The sequence below is a fragment of the Physeter macrocephalus genome, chromosome 11, assembly GCF_002837175.3.
Source record: "Physeter macrocephalus isolate SW-GA chromosome 11, ASM283717v5, whole genome shotgun sequence".
NCBI lineage: Eukaryota > Metazoa > Chordata > Mammalia > Artiodactyla > Physeteridae > Physeter > Physeter macrocephalus.
Genome location: NC_041224.1, coordinates 75,744,868 through 75,771,187, shown reverse-complemented (window position 1 = coordinate 75,771,187; position 26,320 = coordinate 75,744,868). Strand labels below are relative to the sequence as shown.

The window sequence follows — 26,320 nt, the reverse complement described above, 5'->3', positions numbered from 1 at the left end:
AAGGTTATCAGCTGATTTTTCAGCAGGCCAGAAGGGAGTGTCAGGATAAACTTAAAGTGATGAAAGAGAAAAACCAACAACCAAGATTACTCTACCCAGCAAGGATCTCATTCAGATTCTATGAAGAAGTCAAAAGCTTTTCAGACAAGCAGAAGCTAAGAGAATTCAGCATCACCAAACCAGCTTTACAACAAATGCTAAAGGAACTTCTCTGAGCAGGAAACACAAGAGAAGAAAAAGATCCATAAAAACAAAACTCAAAACAATTAAGAAAAAGGTAATAGGAACATACATATTGATAATAACCTTGAATGTAAATGGATTAAAGGCCCCAACCAAAAGACACAGACTGGCTGAATGGATACAAAAACAAGACCATATATATGCTGTCTATAAGAGACCCACTTCAGACCTAAGGACACATGCAGACTGAAAGTGAGGGGATGGAAAAAGATATTCCATGCAAATGGAAATCAAAAGAAAGATGGAGTAGCAATACTCCTATCAGATATAATAGACGTTAAATTAAAGATTATTACAGGAGATAAGGAGGGACACTACATAACAATCAAAGGATCAATCCAAGAAAAAGATATAACAGTTATAAAAGTTTATGCACCCAACATAGGAGCACCTCAATAAATAAGGCAAATGCTAACAACCATGGAAGGAGAAATCAACAGTAAGACAACAATAGTAGGGAACGTTAACACCCCACTTGCATCAATGGAAAGATCAACCAAACAGACAATAAATTAGGAAACACGAGCTTTAAATGACACAATAGACCAGATAGATCTAATTGATATTTAAAGAACATTCCACCCCAAAGTGGCAGAATACACTTTCTTTTCAAGTGCACATGGAACATTCTCCAGAAGAGATCACATCTTGGGTCATAAATCAAGACTCAGAAAATTTAAGAAAATTAAAATCGTATCAAGCATCTTTTCTGACCACAACACTATGAGATTGGAAATCAATTACAGAAAAATAACTGTAAAAAAAATACATGGAGGCTAAACAGTGTGTTACTAAATAACAAAGATATCACTGAAGAAATCAAAGAAAAAATTTAAAAATACATAAAAGGAAATGACAATGAAAACATGACAACCCAAAACCTATGGAATGCAGCAAAAGCAGTTCTAAGATGGAAGTTTATAGCAATACAATCTCACCTCAAGAAACAAGAAAAATCTCAAATAAACAATCTAACCCTACACTTAAAACAACTAGAGAAAGGAGAACAAAGAAAACCCAAAGTCATTCTCAATGGTGAAAAACTGAAAGCATTTCCTCTAAGATCAGAAACAAAACAAGGATGTCCACTCTTGCCACTATTATTCAACATAGTTTTGGAAGTCCTAGCCATGGCAATCAGAGAGGAAAAAGAAATAAAAAGAATCCAAATTGAAAAAGAAGAAATAAAACTGTCACTGTTTGCAAATGACATAATACTATACTATATAGAAAATCCTAACGATGCCACCAGAAAACTACTAGAACTAATCAATGAGTTTGGTAAGGTTGATGGATACAAAATTAATGCACAGAAATCTCTGGCATTCCTATAGACCAACAACAAAAAATCAGAAAGAGAAATTAAAGAAAGATACCCATTTACCATTGCAACAGGTGAAAGACTTGTACTCAGAAAACTATAAAACACTGATGAAAGAAATCAAAGATGGCATAAACAGATGGAGAAATATACCATGTTCTTGGACTGGAAGAATCAATCTTGTGAACATGACTATACTATCCAAAGCAATCTACATATTCAGTGCAATCCCTATCAAACTACCAATGGCATTCTTCACAGGATTATAACAAAAAATCTTACAATTCGTATGGAAACAAAACAGTCCCCGAATAGCCAAAGCAATCTTGAGAAAGAAAAACGGAGCTGGAGGAATCAGGCTCCCCACCTTCAGACTATATCACAAAGCTACAGTAATCAAGAGAGTTTGGTACTGGCAGAAAAACAGAAAAATAGATCAATGGTACAGGATAGAATGCCCAGAGATAAACCCATGCACATATGGGCACCTAATTTACAACAAAGGAGGCAAGAACATACAATGGAGAAAAGACAGCCTCTTCAATAAGTGGTGATGGGAAAATTGGACGGCTACATGTAAAAGAAAGAAATTAGAACACTACCTAACACCATACACAAAAATAAACTCCAACTGGATTAAAGACGTAAATGTAAGACCAGACACTATAAAACTTTTAGAGGAAAACAGAGGAAAAACACACTTTGACATAAACCAAAGCAAGAAGTTTTTGACCCACCTCCTAGAGTAACCAAAACAGAAACAAAAATAAATGGGACTTAATTAAACTTAAAAGCTTTCGCTCAGCAAAGGAAACCATAAACAAGACAAAAAGACAAACCTTAGAATGGGAGAAAATATTTGCAAATGAAACAACAGACAAAGGCTTGATCTCCAAAATATACAAACAGCTCTTGGAGCTCAATATGAAAAAAAACAAACAATCCAGTTATAAAATGGGCAGAAGACCTAAATAAACATTTCACCAAGGAAGACATACAGATGGCCAAGAGGCACGTGAAAAGATGCTCAACATCACTCATAGTTAGAGAAATACAAATCAAAACTACAATGAGGTATCACCTCACGCCCAGTCAGTATGGCCATTATCACATTATCAAAAAAGCTAGAAACAATAAATGATGGAAAGGGTGTGGTGTCTTGCACTGTTGGTGGGAATGTAAATTGATACAGCCACTATGGAGAACAGTATGGAGGTTCCTTAAAAAACTAAAAATAGAATTACCATACGACCCAGCAATCCCACTACTGAGCATATACCCTGAGAAAACCATAATTTAAATAGAGTCATGTACCACAATGTTCATTGCAGCTCTATTTACAATAGCCAGGACATGGAAGCAACCTAAGTGTCCACTGACAGATGAATGGATAAAGAAGATGTGGCACACATATACAATGGAATATTACTCAGCCATAAAAAGAAATGAAATTGAGCTATTTGTAGTGAGGTGGATGGACCTAGAGTCTGTCATACAGAGTGAAGTAAGTCAGAAAGAGGAAAACAAATAGCATATGCTAATGCATATATATGGAATCTAAAAGAAGAAAAAAATGGTACTGATGAACCTAGTTGCAGGGAAGGAATAAACAGGCAGACATAGAGAATGGACTTGATGACATGGGGTGGGAGTGTGAAGCTGGGGCGAAGTGAGAGTAGCATCGACATATATACACTACTGAATGTAAAATAGTTGGCTGGTGGGAAGCAGCAGCATAGCACAGGGAGATTGGCTCAGTGCTTTGCGATGACCTAGAGGGGTGGGATAGGGAGGATGGAAGGGAGGCTCAAGAGGGAGGGTATATGGAAACATGTGTATGCATATGGCTGATTCGCTTTGTTGTGCAACAGAAACTAACATATAACTAACATGGTATTGTGAAGCAATTATACTCCAATAAAGATCTATTTAAAAAATAAACAATAAAGTCCTACCATATAGAATAGGGAACTATATTCGATATCTTGTAATAAAACAGTAATAGAAAAGAATGAGAAAAAAAAAATATATATATATATATATAAAACTGAATCACTTTGCAGTACACAAATATTGTAAATCAACTACACTTTAATAAAAATTAAGAAGAAAACAAAATTTTTCAGGCCAGGAATAATATATTCAAAATATTGAAAGAAAAAACTTTCAGCCAAGAATTCTATACCCAGCAAAGCTGTCCTTCAGAAATAAAGGAGAGACAAAGACTCTCCCAAACAAACAAAAGCTGAGGGAGTTCATCACCACTAGACCTGACTTACAAGAAATGCTAAAGGAGTTCTCTGAGTGAGAGTAAAAGGACACATATTAACATCATTAAAACATAGGAAGGTAACATAAAATTCACTGGTAATGGTAAATATATAGTCAAAGTTAGATTCTGTAATATGGTAATGGCATGTAATTCACTTGCAGCTCTAGTTTAAAAGTTAAAAAACAAATGTAGTAAAAATAACCATAACTACAATAATCTGTTATTGGTTTACACAATAGAAAAAAATGTAAACTTTAACATCAATAAATCAAAATGTGAGGGGGAGAAGTAAAAGTGTAAACTTTAAAAAGCCTATAAAAGCTAAGTTTTCGTCGGTTTAAAAGAGTGTTATAATTTTAAGATATTTTATGTAAGCCTCATGGTAATCACAAGGGAAAAACCTATAGTAGTCACACAAAAGAACATGATAAATAAGTCAAAGCATAATGGTACCAAAAGACACCAAAACACGAAAAAAGACAGAAAGCAGGATAAGAAGCAAGGAAAAATGGATCTACAAAACAGTCTGAAAACAATTAATGAAATGGCAATAGTAAGTCCTTACCTATCAATAATTACTTTAAACATAAATGAATTAAACTCTCTAATCAAAAGACAGAATGACTGAATGGATAAAAAACAAAAACAAAAACAAGATGCTCACTTTAGCCTTAAAGACACACATAGACTGACAGTGAAGGGACAGAAAAAGATATTTCAAGTAAACCAAAATCAAAAAAAAAACAAAAACAGGGGTAAACTAAAAATAGTAAAAAGAGACAAAGAAAGTCATTATTTAATGATAAGGGCTCAATCCATCAAGAAGATATGAAATTGTAAATATTTATGCACCCAATATCAGAGCACCTAAATGCATAAAGCAAAAACTAATGGAGCTAAACGGAGAAAGTAGAGCAATGCAATAATAGTCACAGACTTTAATACCTGACTCAACAATGGATAGATCATTCAGACAGAGAATCAATAAGGAAAGAGCAGATTTGAATGATGCTATAGATGGATCTAAGACATATATAGAGAACATTATATCTAACATCAGAACACACATTCAAAGCACCCATGGAACATTTTCTAGGAAGACCATCTGTTAGGTCACAAAACATGTCGTAGCAAGTTCAATAAGACTGAAATCACACCAAGTATTTTCTCTGAACACAACGGTATAAAACTAGAAATCAATTACAGGAAGAACACTGGAAAATTCTTGAATACATGAAAATTAAACAACACTCTCCTGAACAACCAATGGTACAAAAAAGAAATTAAAAGAGAAATAGAAAAGTTTCTTGAGACACACCAAAATGGAAACGCAACATACCAAAATGTATGGGATGCAGGAAAAGCAGTTCTAGAGGGAAATTCATAGCAATAGACACCTACATTAAGAAGTAAGAAAGATCTCATATAAACCACCTCAATTTACTCCTCAAGGAACTAGAGAAAGAAGAATAAATTAAGCTCAAAGTTAGTAGAAGGAAGGAAATAAAGATTAGAGGAGATTAAATGAAATAGAGACTAAAAAGGTAATAAGAAACTAAGAGCTGTTTCTTTGAAAAGATAAACAAAATTGACAAATCTTTGGCTAGACTAACCAAGGAAAAAAGAAAGAACCCAAATCAATAAAACTACAAATGAAAAAGGAGACATTACAACTGATACAAAGATATATGAAGGATCATAAGAGGCTACTATGAACAACTATATGCCAACAAAACAGACAACCAAGAATAAATGGAAAAATTCTTAGAAACATACAACCTACCAAGACTGAATCAGGAAGAAATAGAAAATCTGAACAGAGCAATTATTAGTAAGGAGATTAAATTAGTAATCAAAAACCTCCTAACACAGAAAAGCCCAGATGGCTTTTCTGGTGAATTTTACCAACCAGTTAAAGGAGAATTAATGCCAATCCTTCTCAAACTATTCTCAAAAATCAAAGAAGAGGGAAAACTCCCAAACTTAATTTACATGGCCAGCATAACCTGTCCTGAAAAGGACACTAAAAGAAAACTACAGATCAGTGTTCCTGTTAACTACAGATGCAAAAATTCTCAATAAAATATTAGCAAACTAAATTTAGCAGCACATTAAAAGGATCATTTACCATGATCAAGGGGGATTTATTTCAGGGATTGAAAAATGTTTCAACATTTGCAAATTAATCAATGTGATACACCTCATTAATGAAATGGATAAAAATCATGTGATCATCTCGATAGATTCTGAAAAAGCATCTGACAAAATACAACATCTGTTCACAATAAAAATGCTTAACAAATTAGGTATAGAAGGAACATACCTCAACATAACAAAGACCATATATGACAAGCCCACAGATAATATCATGATCAATAGTGAAAAGCTGAAAGCTTTTCCTCTAAGGTCAGGAACAAGACAAGGTGTCCACTCTCAAAACTCCTATTCAATATAGTACTGGAAATCCTACCCAGAGCAATCAGGCAGGAAAAAGAAATAAAAAGTATCAGAAGTGGAAAAGAAGAAATTAAAATGTCAATGCAAAATTCTAAAGACTCCACCAAAAAACTGTTAATGAACAAATTCAGTAAAGTTCCAAGATACAAAAGTAACAGTAGTGTTTCTATACACTAACAATGAATTATCTGAAAAAGAAATAAAGAAAATGATCCCATTTACAGTTGCATCAGAAACAATAAAATACTTAGGAATAAATTTAACCAAGGACATGAAAGATCTCTACACTGAAAACTATCAAAACAAGACATCAATGAAAGAAACTGAAGTGGATACAAATAAATGGAACGCTATCCTGTGCTCATGGATTGGAAGATTTTAAAAATTTCCATATTACTTAAAGCCATCTATAGATTCAATGCTACCCCTATCAAGATTCCAATGACATTTTTTACAGAAGTAGAAAAAAACAACACTAAAATTTATACGGAAGCACAAAAGACTCTGAATAGCCAAAGCAATCCTGAGAAAGAAGTACAAAGTGGGTAGCATCACATTTTCTGATTACAAGCTATATTATAAAGCTACAGTTATCAAAACAGTATGGTAACGGCATTAAAACAGATACACACCAATGGAACAGAATCAAGAGCCCAGAAATAAACCCAGTGATATATAGTCAAGCAATATTTCACAAGGGAGCCAAGAATACTCAATGGAGAAAAGACAGTCTTTCCAATAAATACTCCTGGTAAAACTGAATATTCACATGCAAAAGAATGAAAGTAGACGCCTATCTTACACCACTCACAAAAATTAACTTGAAATGGATTAAAGACTTGACTATAAGACTAGAAATGATAAAACTCCTAGAAAATAATATAGGCAGTAAGCTCCATGATATCAGTCTTTGCAATGATTTTTTGGATATGACAAAGCACAAACAAAATAAAAACTAAACAAGTGGGACTACATCAAAGTAAAAAGCTTTTGCACAGCAAATGAAACCATTAACAAAAATGAAAGGATAACCTACAAAATGGGAAAAAAAATTTGTAAACCATATATCTGATAAGAGGTTAATATCTAAAATATATAAACAACTTGCAACTCAATAGCAAAATATAAATAAGTAAATAATAATAATCTAATTAAAAACGGGCAAAGGACCTGAATAGACATTTCTCCAATGAAGAAAGATATGAAAGGCCAACAGGTACATGAAAAGCTGTCACCATCACTAACCATTAGGGAAATACAAACCAAAACCACAATGAGATACCACTTCACACCAATCAGAACGTCTTAACATCAAAAAGACAAGAGATAATAAATGCTGACAACAATGTGGAGAAAAGGGTACCCCTGTGTACTGTTGATGAGATTATAGATTGGTACAGCCACTATGGTGAACAGTATGGAGGTTCCTCAAAAAATTAAAAAACAGAACTACAACATGATACAGCAATTCCACTTCTGGGAATACATCTGAAGTAAACGAAAACACTATGTCAAGGAGGTATCTGCACCTCCATGTTCACAGCAGCATTCGTTTACATGGAAACAACCTAAGTGTCCATCAAGGGATGAATGGACAAAGAAGTTGTGATACACACACACACACACACACACAGATGTTATTCAGCCATAAAGGTGGAAATCCTGGGACAACACAGAAGGAATTGGGACAACACAGACGGATCTTAAGGGCATTATGCTAAGTGAAATAAGTCAGTCAGAGAAAGACAAATACTGTATGATCTCATTTATATATGAAATCTAAAAAAAAGAAAAAAACCAAACTCATACAAAAAGAGATCAGATTTGTGGCTACCAGAGGCAGGGAGGGAGGTGGAGGGGAAATTGGAAGATGTGGTCAAAAGGTATAAACTTCCAGTTATAAGATAAATAAGTACTAGGGAAGTAATGTACAACATGATGACTATAGTTTACACTATTATATGGTATACATCAAAGTTGTTAAGGGAATAAATCCTGAGTTCTCATCACAAGGAAAAAAACATTTTTCTCTATTTTTTTTTTTTGTATCTACATGAGATGATGGATGTTAACTAAACTTGTGGTAATCATTTCACAGTGTATCTAAGTCAATTCATTATGCTGTACATCTTAAACTTATATAGTGCTGTATGTCAATTTTCTCTTAATAAAACTGGGAAAAAATGTTAAAATCCCCTCTATAAGCCATCACCTCAGTGTGCATAGCGTTCTCCCTCAAACTCAGGCTTTCACAACTAATGCAGAGGCAATGTAAAGAACTAGATTGCTGAGGAGGGGCTGTGTCATGGCTGTGGCTGGGTATTCCTGCTCTGGGTGACCCTGAGGCTTCTGCTTAGTTTCTGCAGCCTTGTCTCCCCAGAGTGAAATGGGAGCATCATTTGCCTGATGACAGATTCCCTAGGCTTTTGCAATATTAGGCACTACAGTTCAGCAAAAAGGACTGAAGACTATCTAACAAATCTAATTATTCCTTTACAACATTAACTCCCAAAACACACTAAAAATGGAGTAAAATGTATAGAAAATGAGCTCTATGGTATCTCTTATGTATACCTAAAATAATTATAAGATTTATTTATTATTTGGCTGCATCAGGTCTTAGTTGCAGCACGTGGGATCTTTTCTGTGGCATGCAGGATCTTTTGTTGTGGCACATGGGCTCTTCTTTGCAGTGCCTGGGCTCAGCAGTTGCGGTGCACGGGCTCTCTAGTTGTGGCATGCGGGCTCCAGAGCGTTCAGGCTCAGTAGTTGCGGCACACAGGCGCTCTAGCTGTGGCATGTGGGCTCCAGAGCGTGTGGGCTCAGCAGTTGCAGCACACAGGCTTAGTTGCCCCTCAGCACGTGGGATCTTAGTTCCCCAACCAGGGATTGTGTCCCCTGCATTTGAAGGTGGATTCTTAACCACTGGACCACCTAGAAGTCTCCTTAATAAAAGTTTTAAAGTATGTTATGCAGACCAATCAGCAAGACTGTACTTGTTACTACTTGCTCTTCACCTGCTGGGGTAACCTTGGGCCCAAGCCCTGGGCAGGCCTCACCCCTTGGACATGGACACTTCCATTTTCTCCAACATCATCCCACATCTTTTAACTCTGAATTACCAACTCCCTTATTAAAAAGGAGGAATAATTTTCCTTCACAGAAGAAATTATTTTATTCCATTTGAAAAAAAGTATACAGATATTCATTCTTTGCCTGGCAAAAGTCATTTTCTCATGAGAGTCTGAGTCCTGCCTGGCAAATTTAATGGTGACAAATGGTTAGAGAAACCTGTGACCCTCAGGGGCACAGTGCACACAAACGTTTGGCTGGAAAAGCATTTACACGATCAAAACATTTCCTGTAGCAAAGGTTGACAAGTTCATTATATCCTGAAGACCACTTTGCTTTTGAAGAAAACATTTAATTTTGAAGATAATTTAAATTTGCTAATTGAACACAGGGCAAAATAGTTTTTCACATAACTGAGAGGAGAAAGAAACTGGAAGCCCATCTCAGGTACTTGTCTGCCACATTCCCCTCCTCTTACATGATGAGCTCTTTTAAATTGATCTCTAGGCTGAATGTGTCAAATGCCTTAAACCTGCCTAAAACCCAAGAGCAGCATGTTTTCCTCCCTGGAGACAGACCTCCCTAAGGCTGAGCCACCAGCCACCCTGGCCAATTTCCACTCCTCCAAGGGAACGAGGCAGGCTCCTGCCCTCACCCCATTCACCCTTGCTCCACCAGCAAGGTATCAGAGGCCAACCCACGCCCTCCATGAGCCTCTGAACTCAGCACCACTGTTGCCTTGTCATAGAAGGAGACGGGCAAACCCCTAGGCCCCTCTTTTTACGGTCTTCCACAGCAAGGGTCACCTCTAGGCCCTCCATTAAGTGTTCAATATTTTAACATTATGAGCTACATTGTATTCACCCAAGGAAAAGTGACTGAGCCCCATTCCTGTTCTGTGGCTCTAGAAGTCCTAAGGATGGAGTCAAGGAAGCAGCAGGAAGCAAGCCCATTCTCCCTGTACCACTCTTCCAGACACATACAGGGGCCAGCAAAAGCTGGATTGATGACTGTTCAGCCTTAGAAGTGTCACATATTGGGACCTCGGTGATAGGCACTCATCCTTCTCCCTATACCTACTCCACTCGACACTGACCAGAAAGAGATCCTTCCAAGAATGCTGACTTGGGGACTCCAGTTAGCAATCACTGTGGAAATGCTCCTCAGGTGAAACAGGGCCATGGCCTCCAAATGTCCTGGCCAGGAAGTGCTTAAAACGTGCCTGTGTGTCAGATTAAGGAGCTCTAAAATTACGAGGAACAGAACTGCTATTTACTCAGTATTATAGCAATTTAGATTTAGGGCTTTTTAAATTCTAGATATGACATTGCCTCAAAAAGGCTGTCTGAGAGGGCAAGTGTGAAGCAGGGCTTATTACAACTGTCATGTGTCACACTCTGAAACAGGGTGACATCCCATTGCTATTGCACAACACCTTTGTTGGGGGGACACAAAACATCATTTGTCAGAGCCAGTCACTCCTCCACAGCAGGCAGGGGACAAAGCAAACATCCAGACAACCAAAGCTGATACCAGGGGGTCCCATACTGCAGGTCCATCTGCTAAGGCCATTCATCTCCCTCCAAGCACGTCCAGCTTGGGGACCTACACAGTGCTATTGTGAAGACACTCATGGCCAGTCCACTAAATGCCTTCAAGGAACAGCATCTGTCATGTGTAAATGTCTCTCCTGCCGCTCCTCTTTGGATGTAGGATGTTGAGGACGCTGGTGTTTTGGCTCCCACAGCCTTGGATCAGGCGAGTCTATTCCCCATGATGAGTGTGATTGACATGATGGTGGCTTCTGAAACGTGTCCATATGTCACAGAAAAAAAAATCCAGCACGCTAAGATATGGCCAATGTTGGCTGATGCACATTAGGAGCCCAAGTGCTAAAGCTGCCCTGATTCCTTAGAAACAATAAGAGCTAGTTCTCCCCGTGAGTGGTCTGACTGAACTGGCTGTCTGAAGAGGGGAGGGTTGGCAATGGAATCGCTAATTTGGGGGATTGCCCTAGAACTGCACTCACTGCCATCGAGCCATTAGGGACAGCAGTTGTATTCAAGATACTAGGGTTCTCACTAGTAGTTTGTATTTTAAAATAGACCAAATAAAACACTGGTAAAACAATTCCAATCAGAAGCATGATAAAAACAGCATTCCACCTCTGAATTCCACAGTCTGCACCGTTTGTAGGTATCTTCGGAGAAGTCGGAAGCAGTGGCTGACTGGAGGTCTCTATGCAGTAACTTTCACTCAAAAAGATTTCTGACTGCACCGCATGCTCAATATTCTGGTCAATGCCCTTAAAGAAATCCGTCAGTGGGTTAGACGAGGCACCGGCACTGACAGCTGCTCTGTCTGGGTCTGGCTGCTCCTCGAAGGTCACTCTGGTCTCTGTAGATGAGCTCAGGAGGGGTCTGAGTTCTTTGTGGGTCTCTGTTAGGATCCCGTGGTTTTTCACTGGAATCTTAACAGATTTCAAAGCATATAAGTCTTGTTCTCTGATGAAGTTGTTGACTTTCTTGATATCTGCAACCTAGGGAAGCCATGAAGACAAACATCACGAAATGATGTAAAGCTCCTTAAAACTAATATCCAAAAAGTGGTGCTTAACCTTTCTGGGTGATGGTCCAAGCCCACACAGCTTAAGAATCTGATGAACACTGCAAAACTGTACCTACACACAAAATTTAGTTTAGGCTGAATAACTTCGTTTTTTGGCTTTAACTCAGCCTTAATGTATAGCTTAATCATAAGATTTTCTTATAGACTTACAAGTTTGAACAACTCAAGATTAGTTTTGGAAAAGACTTTGTTTGTTTAAAGTGTGCCTTCAACAAAATGCTTTTAGGTGAAACACATCATGGTAAAAGAAGGCTGTACCCTTTCTACATTTAACTTCTGAGAAAACAGTGTCCCCATCTGGGTGACTCTCCTGCATCAGAACTTAATTTAGTAGCTGTAGTAGACATTAGCATTTAGCAAACACAAAGCCTCAGCCAGCTCTACAAACACTAGAACCTAGTTCACCTGTAGCAACATGTTAAAAGGTGTGCCCTCATGATTATACGACGTCTTCTTTCCCAGAAGTACTGTATGGCCTATAAACTTATTTTTAAAATAAAAGCGACCTAGAGTAATTCACTTCAAGGATTTCACAACACTTCTTTTCATTAGAAACATGCAGAGAATATGCATCAACTTGGAAACTATAGACTGAAATCTTCTATTCCAATATTAGGACTTGAGGAGAAAGGAACACGACTGTGAGTTTTAAAAAGTAACAAAGTTTATGAAAAATTCCTCTCATAATCAAACCTTAATTTTTAAAGAGTAGGGAGAAATATAAGTCAAAGATAGATCCTCCCTCAAGTTGTTTGAAAACTTACCAAAAGCATCAGAGATGGACTCTAAGGTTCTAACTCCTAAGTCCACTTAAACTAGAGTGTAAATACAGCCAACAGACTTTATTCAAATCAATCATCTTCATTATTTTCATTACTTAGCAAGTGCTTTTATCATTTAATTGAATTGAGGTGGTGGATATTTTTAATTTATTATATCCTGAAACTTAAGGTGCTTGAGATAATTTTGTTTTTGATCCTAATAAACTAACATCAAATTTATTTACTTCAAATAGGAAAACTAATCACTTCTTAGATACATTATATAGTCCTTTTGGATTTATTAAACATCACTGTTCCAAGAAGCCCACTGCATCTATTCAGGTCTTTGTAGGAGAGGATTCAGTTTTCAGCCCTTGCTCTATAAACCATATAGTATGTCTACAGAAGCTGATTATAAGAGTCAAATATAAATCTCAGTACAGTTTACAGACCACTATGTGTCCCTGGAGACCAGTTTACTTCCCTGGGAAACAACACCTCCACACAACATGTTGAGTCATTCGATCCTTTTTAGGTAAATGACAGACCCTTCAAGGATGAAAAGATTTTTTTAAATAAGTAGCTTATATAGTCTTAGAGAAAGCCATAGAAAGTAGCAGCACAGTGCTAGCAAAATGAAATAGTTTCTATCTAGGAGAAAATGCAGCAATTCAATAAATACCTTCCTACTTACTTTGCCATTGTTAATCACTCTGAATGCTAAAAATATAATTAAAGAGAGAAACAGAGTTATATAGATACACAGCATACAAAGGATAGATCATGCAGTTCTAAAAGAGAGAAGGCAAAACTTTACCAATCAAATAAGCTACAACCAGCAAGAAAGGTTTAGAAAAAGAAAAGTAGCAAAAAAATAAAGCAAGCATACCAAAGAAATCTTGGATAAACTCTGCGTGGCATCTCTGGCCCCATTATGTCTTAAATAAAATGTGCTCAAAAGAAAAAGGTTTCAGAATTTCATTTTGGAGGGACAAGGAAGAGGTGCAGAGAGTGAACTGCCCTGTCACCTGAAATTCCTGACTAATTCCCTCTATCTCTGAGGAACAAGGAAGGTACTTCCACCTGCCTTCCATCTCTAGCTAGACAGGGGTATCCTTTACTCTAGAGCAGGTTTCTTCCAACCACCTCTGGGGTCAGAAAGGGTCCCCACCCTTCAGTGAGCTCCTCTGTTCCTCTAAACACAGGGGCTGAAGGGCAGGTGGCGCCTTCACCTGTGGGGTTTCTTACTTTGCAGCCATACTGAAGAGCGAGCTTGTTGAGGCTGTCCTCCTGGGCCAGCTCCCGCTGCAGCAGCACCATGTCCCCTGCTCCTGGCTGGTGAGGGTGGTGGACACCCTTCTTCTGGCGCTCCTTGCCCCGGGGCCGCAGAGCTACTTGGTGGGACTCTTCCTCAGAGGAGTCCCCGGAGTCCCCAACACCATTCTCAAACATGTAAATGTGGCTGGTCGGAGTCCTACAGACCATGGCTGGGCCTTGGAAAGTCTTGGTTAACACCTCCTTCTGCCTCATTTTCTTAACTGAAAACCAAACCCCAGGGTTAATTCCACACAAGGCATATTCATTCCTCTGTGGCTACAATGAAGATAAGTGTCTTCTTCTTGTTACAGATGATTCCTTTTCCTAATATAAATACTCAACACATACCATCGGTACAAAAAATGTCAAAACGTGTTTACGCTGGCTAAGATTAAGGGAGAGAGATAGGCAAATAAATACACTCTTTTTTTCTAATTGCATACTTTTTGCGCAGAAAAAAAGAGAGTCCTCTTTCTTCTCCCCTTATTCCTCATCCATAGCTATGTCTCCCCAAAACCCACATATGCAGATAAACAACTTCTCTTTTTGGTCCCAGAGTAGTAAAGAAGCAGCTGGGATCATTGCGATGAGAGGTAAAGACTGTTCCCAACTTCCTTCCTTGCACAGACCCTTTGTACAAAAAAATTCTTGCTCAACACTTCAAGCATTCCAAAGTAGCTTCACTTAAGGTCAAGACTAAGGACACTTACTTAGAAGAACTATGAGACTAAACACTTTTGATTTTGAAACGACCTGAATTATATAACATGTGAGGCAAGCTGGGGGAAGATTTCTGTCAAACTAAGAAATTTGTCCGGTTTCTCACAGGTCCCTTGGCCTTCAGAACCTGCCCGTGTCTGGTTATTTTCACTTCCCGACCAGTGCGGAAGCCACAATACAAGCCTTTCCCCTCTCCAAGTTGCTCGAATCAACTTCCAGAAATGAAATCTCCAACCCGGGAACGACAGCCTCAAAAAGAGTTGGCACCGGGTTTCTTCGGAGCCAGGAAGAGGGGCGGCCCCCTCGGGACAGCGTGGCCACGGAGCGACCCCCCCACCTCGCCCCAGCCCCCTCCCCGCACTCCGGGGGCCCCGCCGGCCCGGAGGAGGGAGGGAGGAGGCGGCTCTCCGGGTGCCCGAGGGTCACCTGCGGAGGCCCGAGCTCGGGCGGACCTTCCCGTCGGAGCTCAGCGCCTTGCCAGGAGCCCCGGCGGTTCGCAGGCCTGAGTTTCCCTCGGAGCTCCTTCCGCGAAAGGGAGCTGACTATAAAAACCGAGAGCGGCCCGCCTCTATGCTTAGACGGGTGGGGCCCCAACATTCCACAAAGGCACGACCTCCGACCTCTGACCTCCACCCCAGAAATCTCGGGGCAGTCCTGGACGGTCTGGGACGCTGCACCTCCAGCTGCAGGACGGTGACCTCAGAGACCCAGGAGTGGCGGCTCGCCACCCAGCCGACGAGATGGGCGACGCCGCAGCACCGCTACAGGTCCGCGCAGCCGCCCTCCCGCAGGCCGGGGACCTCCGCCTGCCAGATCCGCCGAGATCGGCCTCAGCCGCCGCTGCTGCGCCTGCCGATTGGCTGCGGAAATCAGCAGGTTCCCGGGGGCGGGGACGGCGAGGCAGCCAATGAAATCAGCGGTGGGCGGGGACTGGGACGAGCCGGGCAGTGCTGAGAGGTCAGCACAGGACCTGCGGAGAGCGAGGCCCCGGGGGCGGGGCCGGGAGCGGGGGCCCTGGGTCTGGGGCGGGGCGTCAGCTCCTGGACTGACGCTCGCCACACCCCGCTGCCTGCAGCTGCTGCACCGGCTGGTTCTGGCTCCAGTTTGTGCCTCTGCTCTAGGCTACTAAACAGTTTAAAGTCTCCCTCCCAGCTTTCCGCTGAGCCTCGGCTTTTTCACCCTGCCCTATGTCCATGGTCTGTAACGAGAGCTCAGATACCCAGTAGAGTGGGTGTCACAAGCTGAGGCCTCCGGCGGAGAAGGAAACCCCTCTGGCTCGGTCTAGGAGGGTGAGGGGTCTCCCCATGCTGAGCCTTCTCTGGCCTGAACACAGGAGGAGTTTGCTCCGCCGCGCCCCGCCCAAGAGGAGAAAAAAGAAAAGTCCACCAATGTAAAACACTGAACCACTCAAACACGGACCAAGGAAACATAATTTATCAAGTGTCAGATGGCAGAGGACTCCTTAAGCTTAAACGTGTTGAATGAACTCTTTCACACACTAAAGCACAAAAGTTTAAAACTGCAAAAGATTAAAATCCTTAATTGAGAGAGACCTCATTGAATTAATAAGAAACAAACTAAGATTCCAGTAGATAAATAGATGACGAGCATGAGTACACAATTCTGCGGAGCAGAACACAAATGGCTATCAGGGAAGAGAAATTAACCCTCACTAGCAATCAAATTAAACCACAAAGCAAAAGGATTAAAACAATAAGATCTCAGAAACCCCTTCTATGGCTTTCCATCCCACTTAGAATAAAAGTCAAGTTCTTTATCTTGGCAGACAAAGTCCAGGGTGGTGTGAGGGCTCCAGCACAGTCTCTGCCATTCTACCTGTTCCTTTCAGCCACGCCCCACTTTTCTCTGGCCTTTAAACACACAGATCTCCCACCTCTGGCCCTTCACAGGAATGTCTTCTCAGTGGCTGGCATGGGTAGACCTTCTGACCCTCAGGCCTCAGATAAGTCACCTTCTCAGCAGGTGTCCACCCTATATACATGTGTGCGCCCTCTGTGTTCTGGCAGATCAATTTGTTTCTTCATTGCACTTCCCGCTTAATTTACTTGTTTTATTGCCAGAATCCTCCTGTCCCTAATTATCATCTCTGTTTTGCTCACCACTCCCAGTGCCCAACTCAGTGCTTGCACTTAGTAGGTGCTCATTAAATAGTGATTCAATAGGAGAGACATTAAGTGACCTCAGTAAAGTACACAGGAAGGAAGTAACAGCACCAAAATCCAGTTCCTTCTGTGTTTGATTCCAAAGGCCCGGCTGTCTGGTCCAGAGCACCTAGCCATGGCCTGGTAGATGTGGCAAGCCTAGGAGTCAGAATTTAAAAGTGTGATTAATGGGAGAGGAGTCAGAACAGAACCTGCAAATCTGAATTAATATAGCCACGCTCTGATCAGTTATAGTCGCTTCTTTCATTCAGCTGTCCAATAAAAAACAAATCCAGATTCAGGAGGGACTTTCTTCAAAAGGATTACTGCCAGAGGAGAAAGGGTCTGTTGCAGTGGGGGAGGAGGACTATTGCAATAGAGAGAAGGTCTATAATGCCTGCAAGCATCTAAGAGTTAGGCAGAAAGGGTTGCTCTTTTATAAAGAGGAATAAACAAGACTAGAAAGAACCAGGTGTGGGGAAGTGGGATGAAAGGGTGGCAGGACTGGATAGTAAATCCAGCCTATTCTCAGGTGGGACTGTATGCTGGCTCAGGCTGAGGCTGGGTCAAAGTTCATTCGGGGGCCTGGACGATGGAGAGAGGCTTAATGCAAGTTTGGTTAACAAGCATTTTTTTCCAATTGACCAATGGGGACAAGAGGCTCAGCTCATCATTTATGAGGCAAAGAAAAGAAATTTGTTTCTGACCTTGTCATAGGTAAACAAGGGGGGCATCTGTGAGTCTTTAAGTCATATGGGGAAGGAAGGGTGGTTCTTTGCAATAAGCCATTTTCCAGAACACAAAAAGTTTGGGAGGTTGGTCTTAACTTTCATTGCTTTCTAGGAGCACATGGCTTGGGTAAAGTTCAACACTGTCAAGCTTATATCAATGAAACTCTGTCCACGTGTCGAGCACTGGGGCACAGTAGGAAGTAAAGCTGGCAAGTCCTAATGGGGCTTACATTTCTAGAGGGAAGATGGGCAAAGACAAAGATATACACAGAAAAGAGCACTACAGATTTTGCTAGAGCTTCGATGATCATGTCTGTTAACAAAAATTATCCAAACTTCATAGGGCAAAAGGATGGCTGTGTATCCTCTCAGTGCTAACCAAGTCTCAGCTTGGTTAGCAGGCCTGTGCCAGAATTATCTGATTCTCTAAGGCAGCGGTTCCCGAAGTGTGGTCTAGGGACTCTGGGAATTCCTGAGACCTTTTCAGGAGGTCTGTGAGGTCAAAACTATTTTCATAGTAATACCAACATTATTTGTATTTTCCACTTCATTCTCTCTTGATAACCAGTAATTGAGCTAATGTATATTGAATCCTTCCTGAGTACCAGGTAACACAACAACAGTACGTGTAGGTATTATTATAATCCCCAATTTACAGATGGAAAAACTGAGTATGAGAGAATTGCAAGTTGCATATCCAGTATCCATTCTAACCTTTTACTTAGGAACAAAGCCCTAACATTATTTGGGGAAACAATGTGCCAAGCTGAGACTACATTTCCCTTCCTTGCAATGGGCGTACCCATGTGAATAAGTGCCAGACAATGAACTGTAAGAGGAAAATGTTGGATGGGACTTCTTAAAATGCTTTTTAAAGGAGGACATCTGAAAAAGCTCTGTAAAATATTTTTACCCTTGCTCCTGCTGCCTGGAATGATAATGTGATGGCTAGAGCACCTACAGTCATCTTGGATCATCTTGGCAACATTGGAGGTGGAATCCATGTGCTAAGCATGCCAAAGCAGAAAGATGGAAGGTGTGTGAGGAAGAAATAAATACCTCTGTTGCCTAAGAGGTTGTGAAGATCTCTGTTAGTAGCAGCTGAAGTATTTCCTAATTTATATACTTAGGCACAGAGGTTAAGTTACTTGTCTAAGATATCATAGCTAGGAAGTACAAGAGGCAAGATATAACCCCAGACAGTGACTACAAAGCCCACGGTCTTATGAAAGCTCCTGAACAGGGCTCAGTTTTGCTTTATCTGCTGCCCCAGCCCAGCCCAGGAGGCCTGCTAACCTGGTTAACAGTTTCCTCTGAAACATACCCTAGTTTGGTTTCTCCCCTAGTTTTTGCCCCGGGCCCTTGGCTAGACTGGCTGAGATGCAGTTCTTCAGGGCTGAGTGGAGCCAGATCGGAGGTGTTGGAAAAACATGGCTCATCTACTGAAGTGTGCCAGAGTCACATCCACCAGAGACAATCCCACTTCTTCGGCCCTGAGAAAGCTATGACCAAACATCCACAAGCAAACCTGCCTACTCAGATGTCCCTCATACTCCTGCCAAACCTAGGCCATCATGTCCCTGTGTCAGCCTGCTAGGGACTGAATTGTGTCTCTCCCCTAAATTCATGTGTTGAAGCCTTAACCCCCAATGTGACTGTACTTGAAAATTGGGCCTGTAAGGAAATAATTCTGGTTAAATGAGGTCCTGAGGGTGGGGCTCTGATACAATATGATTAGTGTCCTTATAAGATGAGACTCCCAAAGAGATCACTCTCACTCTCTCGCTCTCCCTGCTCACACTCAGAGGAAAGACCATGTGAGGATCCAGCAAGAAGGTGGCCATCAGCGAGCCAGGAAGAGGGCCTGCACCAGAATCTGAACCTTGATCTGGGACTTCCAGACTCCAGAACTGTGAGAAACAAATTTCTGTGGTGTAAGCCACCCAGCTGTATTTTGTTACGGCAGCCTGATCTGACTATGACACTCACCTTCTCCCCAGGAAGCCCCAGCAAGGGCAGGAGAGATGGATGGGAGCAGATGCTGTGTGGCTGTTTTCCTGGATGTTTCAAAACACCAGTGAGTACAGAGCAGAGAATTGTATTTGCAAAGCCATTAGAATTTCTTACATCACAACTTCTCACTTTTTAGAGAGGAATTTAAGATCTATAGACACAGGGGACTTGCCTGAGGGTGTGTAGCTGGTTAGCAGTAGTTTTGAGGCACTATGGAAAATGAATGGAGTCCTACGCCAGCTCTGCATTTACCAGCTGTGCAACTTTGATCTTCCTGTAAGCTTTCTGGGCCTTTGTCCCCTCTTCTACTGTGCTGTCCCCTATGCCCAGTATGGCCATGCATTCCCTCTGCCTGGAACAATTCCAGGTTATGCCTGTTGTCTCAACACAATTATAATTAACACCCCTTCCCTTCTCATAGTGTCTGGACACACCCTCTACCCCTGTGGCAGTTTTCAAAGCACATACTCTCCACCCACCACCTGGCAGACATTGCTAGTTCATCACTGAAGCCCAGACAGCTGTTAAGCCTCTGCATGGAATATACAGGACAGCCATGACCAATCGAGCAATATTGTCAGAGGAGGTGAAGTTGGTTTGCCATCCTTACTCTGTGGTATCTGGTAGTCTTGATCTGGTTTCTTAGGTTGTGGTTTCTCTAGCGACACAGGAAAGTCCATTGGTCATTGTGGATCAGTCTCCTATCCACAAAATGGAAAAATCAAAACCTCCTGACTTCTTCCATGTGTTGTAACATCATTGTTAGAAAAGAAGCCCTTGGAAGAAATATGGCAATGAGTGTTAAAGCTCACAGCTCCAAAGATGTCACCAACTATAGGAATTCATGGGAAAGTGGTAGAAAAAATGTTTAAAAAAAATATATTGCATTTGGTACAGCAAAAAAGTCATTAAAAAGTTAAAAGGCATATGACAAATCAGGTAAAAAATTTGTTGTCTTTGATATGTTAATATCTTTAATATATAAAAGGCATTCAGACCTTAATAAGAAAAAACAAACACTCCGTGGAATAATGATGTAAACAATTCACTAAAAATACACATAGAAAAAGGGTGTTAACTTTACAGATAGTCAAATCAATGGAAACTCAGATAGCTGCAAGAAGCTGAAAAACTCAAAACCTAAAAGGATTGTATGGTTGCACAGGTTGGGATAGGGTACTCTCAGGCCCTGCTTGTGGGAGTGTCCATTGGGACATTTGTAGCAATAGCTTTTAAAATGTGCATATTCCTTGATTCTGCCTCCCACGTTTAGGAATTTACCAAGGAAATAATTAAGACATGTAAAAAGATTTGCTATAAGAGTATTCTTAGTGGTGAGAAATGAGGAGGGAACCCAAAAATGTCCAATAGAAGGGGATTAGGTTGAACTCATTTAGGTCGTTTATGAAATGGACTAAAGTATGTACACTCATTTAAAATACTCTTGTAGAAGAGTAGTTATAGACATGGAAGGCTGTTTATGAATAAAAAGCACTGTTTTAAAAATCTCTAGAAAACAAAGTAAGGGGCAAATACCCACAGCATCACCGTACATCCATCCGAGGTTGTAAAGCAGAATGTTCCTAGTAGTTCTTCCTATGTGACTTTAATTGCCTTATTTATGTGCATTTGCATTTTTAAACTTGTCTCTGCTCCACACATTTATCTTGTTATGAGGAGGTGATGGACTTGCCAAGCAGCAGCTGAAGCAACAGGTGCTCAAGTTAGTCGTCCAACTTTGAATCTAGAGCCATCCCTTAGGACCTGTAGGAAAATTCTGTGACCTCCACAAGCCTCAGTTTCCTTGTCTATAAAATGGGATCTGAAAAAGAATATATATATATATATATATATATCACTTTGCTGTACACCTGAAACTAACACAACATTGTAAATCAATTATACTCCAAAATAAAATAAAATTTTAAAAAAAGGATCTGTGATAGACCCTGCTGCTCTCCAGGTGACTGGCATACAGTGAGCATTCCGGGAATGTGGCTATCATTGTTACCAAGGGGGAAACCATAAAGGCGTAAAAGTCATTTTTCATTAAAAAGTACATTCCCACACTAACTTAGGTAGCTGGAGGTGGTTTGTGAGGCTCAGATCTGCTCTGATCCGGAGACAGGTTTCTCAGGTGAGTTTTTGTGGTTTTTTGTTTGTTTCTTTCTTTCTTTCTTTGCGGTACGCAGGCCTCTCACTGCTGTGGCCTCTCCCGTTGCGGAGCGCAGGCTCAGTGGCCATGGCTCACGGGCCCAGCCGCTCCGCGGCATGTGGGATCCTCCCAGACCGGGGCACGAACCCGCGTCCCCCGCATCGGCAGGTGGACTCCCAATCACTGCACCAACAGGGAAGCCCTTTGTGTATTTTAAAATAAATTTATTTATTTATTTTTGGCCGTGTTGGGTCTTCGTTGCTGCGCACAGGCTTTTCTCTAGTTGTGGTGAGTGGGGGCTACTCTTCGTTGCGGTGGCTTCTCTTGTTGCAGAGCACGAGCTCCAGGCGCGTGGGCTTCAGTAGTTGTGGCATGTGGGCTCAGTAGTTATGGCTTGTGGGCTTTAGAGCGCAGGCTCAGTAGTTGTGGCACACGGGCTTAGTTGCTCCGCGGCATGTGGGATCTTCCCTGACCAAGGCTCGAACCCGTGTCCCCTGCATTGGCAGGCAGATTCTTAACCACTGCGCCACCAGGGAAGCCCCCAGGTGAGTTTTAAGTCTGTTTGTCAACAGCTTTATTTGTGTCAGATTTCATAACCCCGTGGGCCAGGGTGTGGGGAAGTGCCTGCAAACTGCAAACAGGGCCCTGACGAACCAGGCAGGCTGTCATAGGCAGTGTCAGCGGGGCCACCGCCCTCAGACCCAGTGAGCACCTGCCTGAGAAGCCCAGTGCCTGGCCCGAGCTCCCAGGTCATCCCAGGCTGACTCCCACCTGGGGCTGCTCTGTCATCTCCACCTTGGCAGGGAATTTGGTCTCCAGTTTTGGTTTCCCAGAGTAGCAACACGCACAAGACCTTGGTGTATACAACAGGGTGTTTAAAAGTTTCATAGACACATCTTAACACCTCTCGGGAGCAAAACCTCAGTATGCCTCCACCCTCACCATTTTCCAATCTCCTTGCTTTCTCTGGTGCCAAGCTTTAAACTCAGCTCAGGCTCCCCTGGGCATACCTGGGAGTTATGCCTAGGGTCAGAGGGCCTGCTCAACACCTCCACGGTCCCCATCTCCTCCCAGTCCCCTGGGGCTGGGTGGGGGACAGGTCTTGTTTATAATTTTTAATATGACTTACATGGTAAAATCACACTATATTAGATATATTAAGTTACAGAAAATATTAAAAACAACTTCACCTTTTAGTTATTTTTTAATGTGGCTACTAGAAAATTTAAAACTGCATCTGGTTCACCTTATATTCCTGTTGGACAGTGCTGCCTGCAGTGCCTGAAATCCAGTGTTCAGAGCCTGCCTTTGTCTGGAGGCCTCCGTGTTCTCTAAAGGTTAACATACAGGTGTCCTGACCATTCGAGTCAGTTCCAAGCTTGGCCAGAATGTCGACAGCAGGGCAGGTATGAAGGGAGGCAGGGATGGTGCCAAAGGGACTTCTTTGGCATGCCTACACCCTCCCTCCCCAGACATTCCAACCAGAACCCTTTGATCTGAAGTTCCACACAGGTGGTGGTAGGCTGGGAGCAGCAGGGCTGGCTGGGCAGGTGGGAGGTCTCTCAGATGAAGACTCAGGGCACCTGTACCAGGGGAAGGTCCAGGAGGAAGCTGCACTCAGTGATATTTCAGACAGCCGAGTGAGAATGGGCCACCCAAATAGAGTGGGGGGCCAGGGGCAGCTGTTGGAAGCAGCGCCTGGAGCCAGGGTGTGGGACTGAGGGAGACGAGAGGCCAAGGGCAGCCAAGGTAGGTGAAGGAGGGCCCTGGACTCCCCAGCCCAGCATCCTGCCCAGAAGCTTCCTCATGGTGCCCTGGTAGGACCACCAGGGTTTTCTGCCTAGAGAGACTTTTTGGCTAGTGTTCTGTGTTACTACAGGTCAGGGCATGAACCTGTGGAATTGTGGGCACCTTTGGTAATGCCGCTCCGCCAGGACCCCTGGGCTACAAAAGCTTTGATCACACACATGAGCATGTCGGGCCCCTCAGCAGGACTGTTCTTGCCTCCAAACAGACATCAAACTAATGCATCCTGTATATACAAAGTAGGTGCTTAAAACCAGGTTGTAAACATCTTCTTAACTCCATGATTAGAACCCAGAAGGGGCTCAGCAAAACATCTATGTAACTGATTTGAATATGTACTTGACTAATGCTCCTAAAGCATGAAGCTACCATTGACTGAGGGGCTGCTGTGTCTCTAAGCAAACCTTTCAGCATCATTTCCAGTCTCAGGTCCTTTCAGGAACAGTGGACCTCTCTACAGTCAGGATTTAACCAAGAAACAACTCAGAGTATTCACATTAGAGGGAACTGCATGCAGGGATTGGGGTCACTGGTGACGGATGAACCAGTGGAGGGCATTAGTCACCATGGTGGAGCCACCATCCCCCTAGGCTGGGGGGCATTGGCAGGAGGCGATGTCATGGGAGCCTACTCAGTGGGAGCCGGAACCTTGGAGGAGACAAAAGTGCTGTGGAGCTACCTCGTGAGGCCACGAGAGAGAGTAGAACAATGTCTTCAAAATTTTAAAGAGAAATGGCTTTCAATCTAGAATGTCTAGATCCAGCAAAACTATCAATGAAGCGAAAAGATGAAATAGAAGTATTTTTGAATATGTGGGATCTCCCAGAATTTACCTCCTGTATACCATTTCTCAAGACGCCACTGAAGGGTTTGTTACACTGAAAACAAAGGAGTAAAACAAAAGTGATGAAAAGGCATCCAGGAAACAGAGACTCCATCACAGAAGGAAGGGTGGTGGTGAAGGGTGTGCATGAGATGGCGGGGGTAGGGCAGGTGGTCACCCAGTCTAGACTGAAGCAAGTCAGATATGTCTCAATGTATTGAAAGAGATTGGGAGAGAGTTTAGGATTAGATTATTGATAAAAACAGAAAACTAAATAGATGTTTAAAAAATCCAACAATCATGATTCAAAACGACCCATAGAAACTAGTGCAGGATCTAAAATTAAGAGTGCCATACTACATGAATCAGTTGTGAGGAGTGTGCTGATCTAACCCAGTCATAACTCTACCTGACATGGGGGGTGAGGAGGGTCTCTGTGGCATACTGGGGCACAAAGGACACCCACACTGCACAACGTCAACTGCCATTTGCGGCAGACAGTGGACATGGTATGTAACGGGTTGAATTGTGTCCCCACAAAAAATATGTTTTTTGGAGTCCTAATTCCCAAAACCTGAGAATGTGACCTCGTTTGGAGACAGGGTCTTTACAGAGGTTACCAAGTTAAAATGAGGTCATTAGGGTGGGCATTAATCCAATATTACTGGTGTCCTTACAAAAAGGGAAAATTTGGACACAAAGGCAGATGTACACAGAAGGAAGACAAGAAGAGACACAGGGAGAAAACAGCCATCTACAAACCACGGAGAGGGGCCTGCAACAGATCCTTCCCCCATGGCCCTCAGAAAGAACCAGCCCTGCTGACACCTTGGTCTGGGAATTCTAGCCCCAGAACTGCGGGAAAATAAATTTCTGTTGTTTCAGCCACCCCAGTTTGTGGTACTTTGTTACAGCAGCCCTAGGAAACTAATACATGATATATTGGGAAGTTGCTATAGACTGAATGATTGTGTTACCCCCAAACTCATATGTAGAAACCTAATCCCCAATATAAGGGTATTTAGAGGTGTGGCCTTTGGGAGGTGATTAGGCCATGAGGGTGAAGCTTTCAGGAATGGAATTAGTGTCCTTATAGGGAGAGACAGGAGAAAGAGGGTCTCTCTTTACCATGTGAGGACAACAGCAAGAAGACATCTGTCTGCAAACAAGGAAGAGAGCTCTCACCAGGAACCAAATTGTCCAGAACCTTGATCTTGGACTTCCCAGCTCCCAGAACTTCTGAGGACCTTGGGGGAAGGATCTGTTCCAGGCCTCTCTCTGTGGTTTTTTTTTTTTCTCCCTGTGTCTCTTCACATCATCTTCCTTCTGTACGCATCTGTCTTTGTGTCCAAATGTCTGTTGTTTAAACCTGCCGGCCTATGGTATTTTTGTTAAAGCAATCTGAGGTAATACACTACCCCAGTACCCACCCCATGACAGTTGCCCATTGCACTGTAGTAGCATGCCAGAGGTTACTAGCGCTCCAGCTCCCACCAGTGATGGGGTCTTCGTCGCTGGCCAGCAGGTGATCCAGCTCCAAAATTCCAGAAAAAGAAACCCACCAAAATCTTGAAGGATGAAATGAACTTACCACACAAATCCAGTGGACCCAAGTGACACAAGGAATAGACAGTAGTGGATGCTATGGTGCCCCCACCCCCAACTGCCAGGATTATTGGTCAGGGTGGCTCACAGCTGAGTTTCACTCTGGAGATTGCTGTCTGCTGAAGGTTAAGTCCCATCCTGGGGGCATCCCAATGTCTGGTTAGTGTGGAGGTGGGACAGGCTGGGAGCTGGGACCTGGGACCCTCTGCTGCAGTGCTTGCACCTGCACAAACA

At 42.2% G+C, this 26,320-nt stretch overlaps 1 protein-coding gene across 6 annotated transcripts in view; it reads right to left on the bottom strand.

Annotated features, from left to right (window-relative positions):
- LYSMD4 (LysM domain containing 4) overlaps window positions 1-15,613 on the bottom strand; it is a 41,894-nt gene extending 26,281 nt beyond the window's left edge. For 2 of the 6 annotated variants that reach the window (XR_008618603.1, XM_055088188.1), the window contains exons 1-3: window positions 15,412-15,613; window positions 14,003-14,292; window positions 11,531-11,904 (exon numbers count right to left, since the gene is read on the bottom strand). Coding sequence is in view for 5 of the 6 variants with exons in the window: in XM_055088188.1 (XP_054944163.1) it covers window positions 11,531-11,904; window positions 14,003-14,284 (656 nt within the window). In the remaining variant the exon portion in view is untranslated. Of the gene's footprint in view, window positions 1-9,456; window positions 11,905-14,002; window positions 14,293-15,404 lie in introns of those variants that run through there. The other 4 variants (XM_028495757.2, XM_007114770.4, XM_007114769.4 and 1 more) reach the window with 4 other exon arrangements.
- Window positions 15,614-26,320: the final 10,707 nt, after the last annotated feature.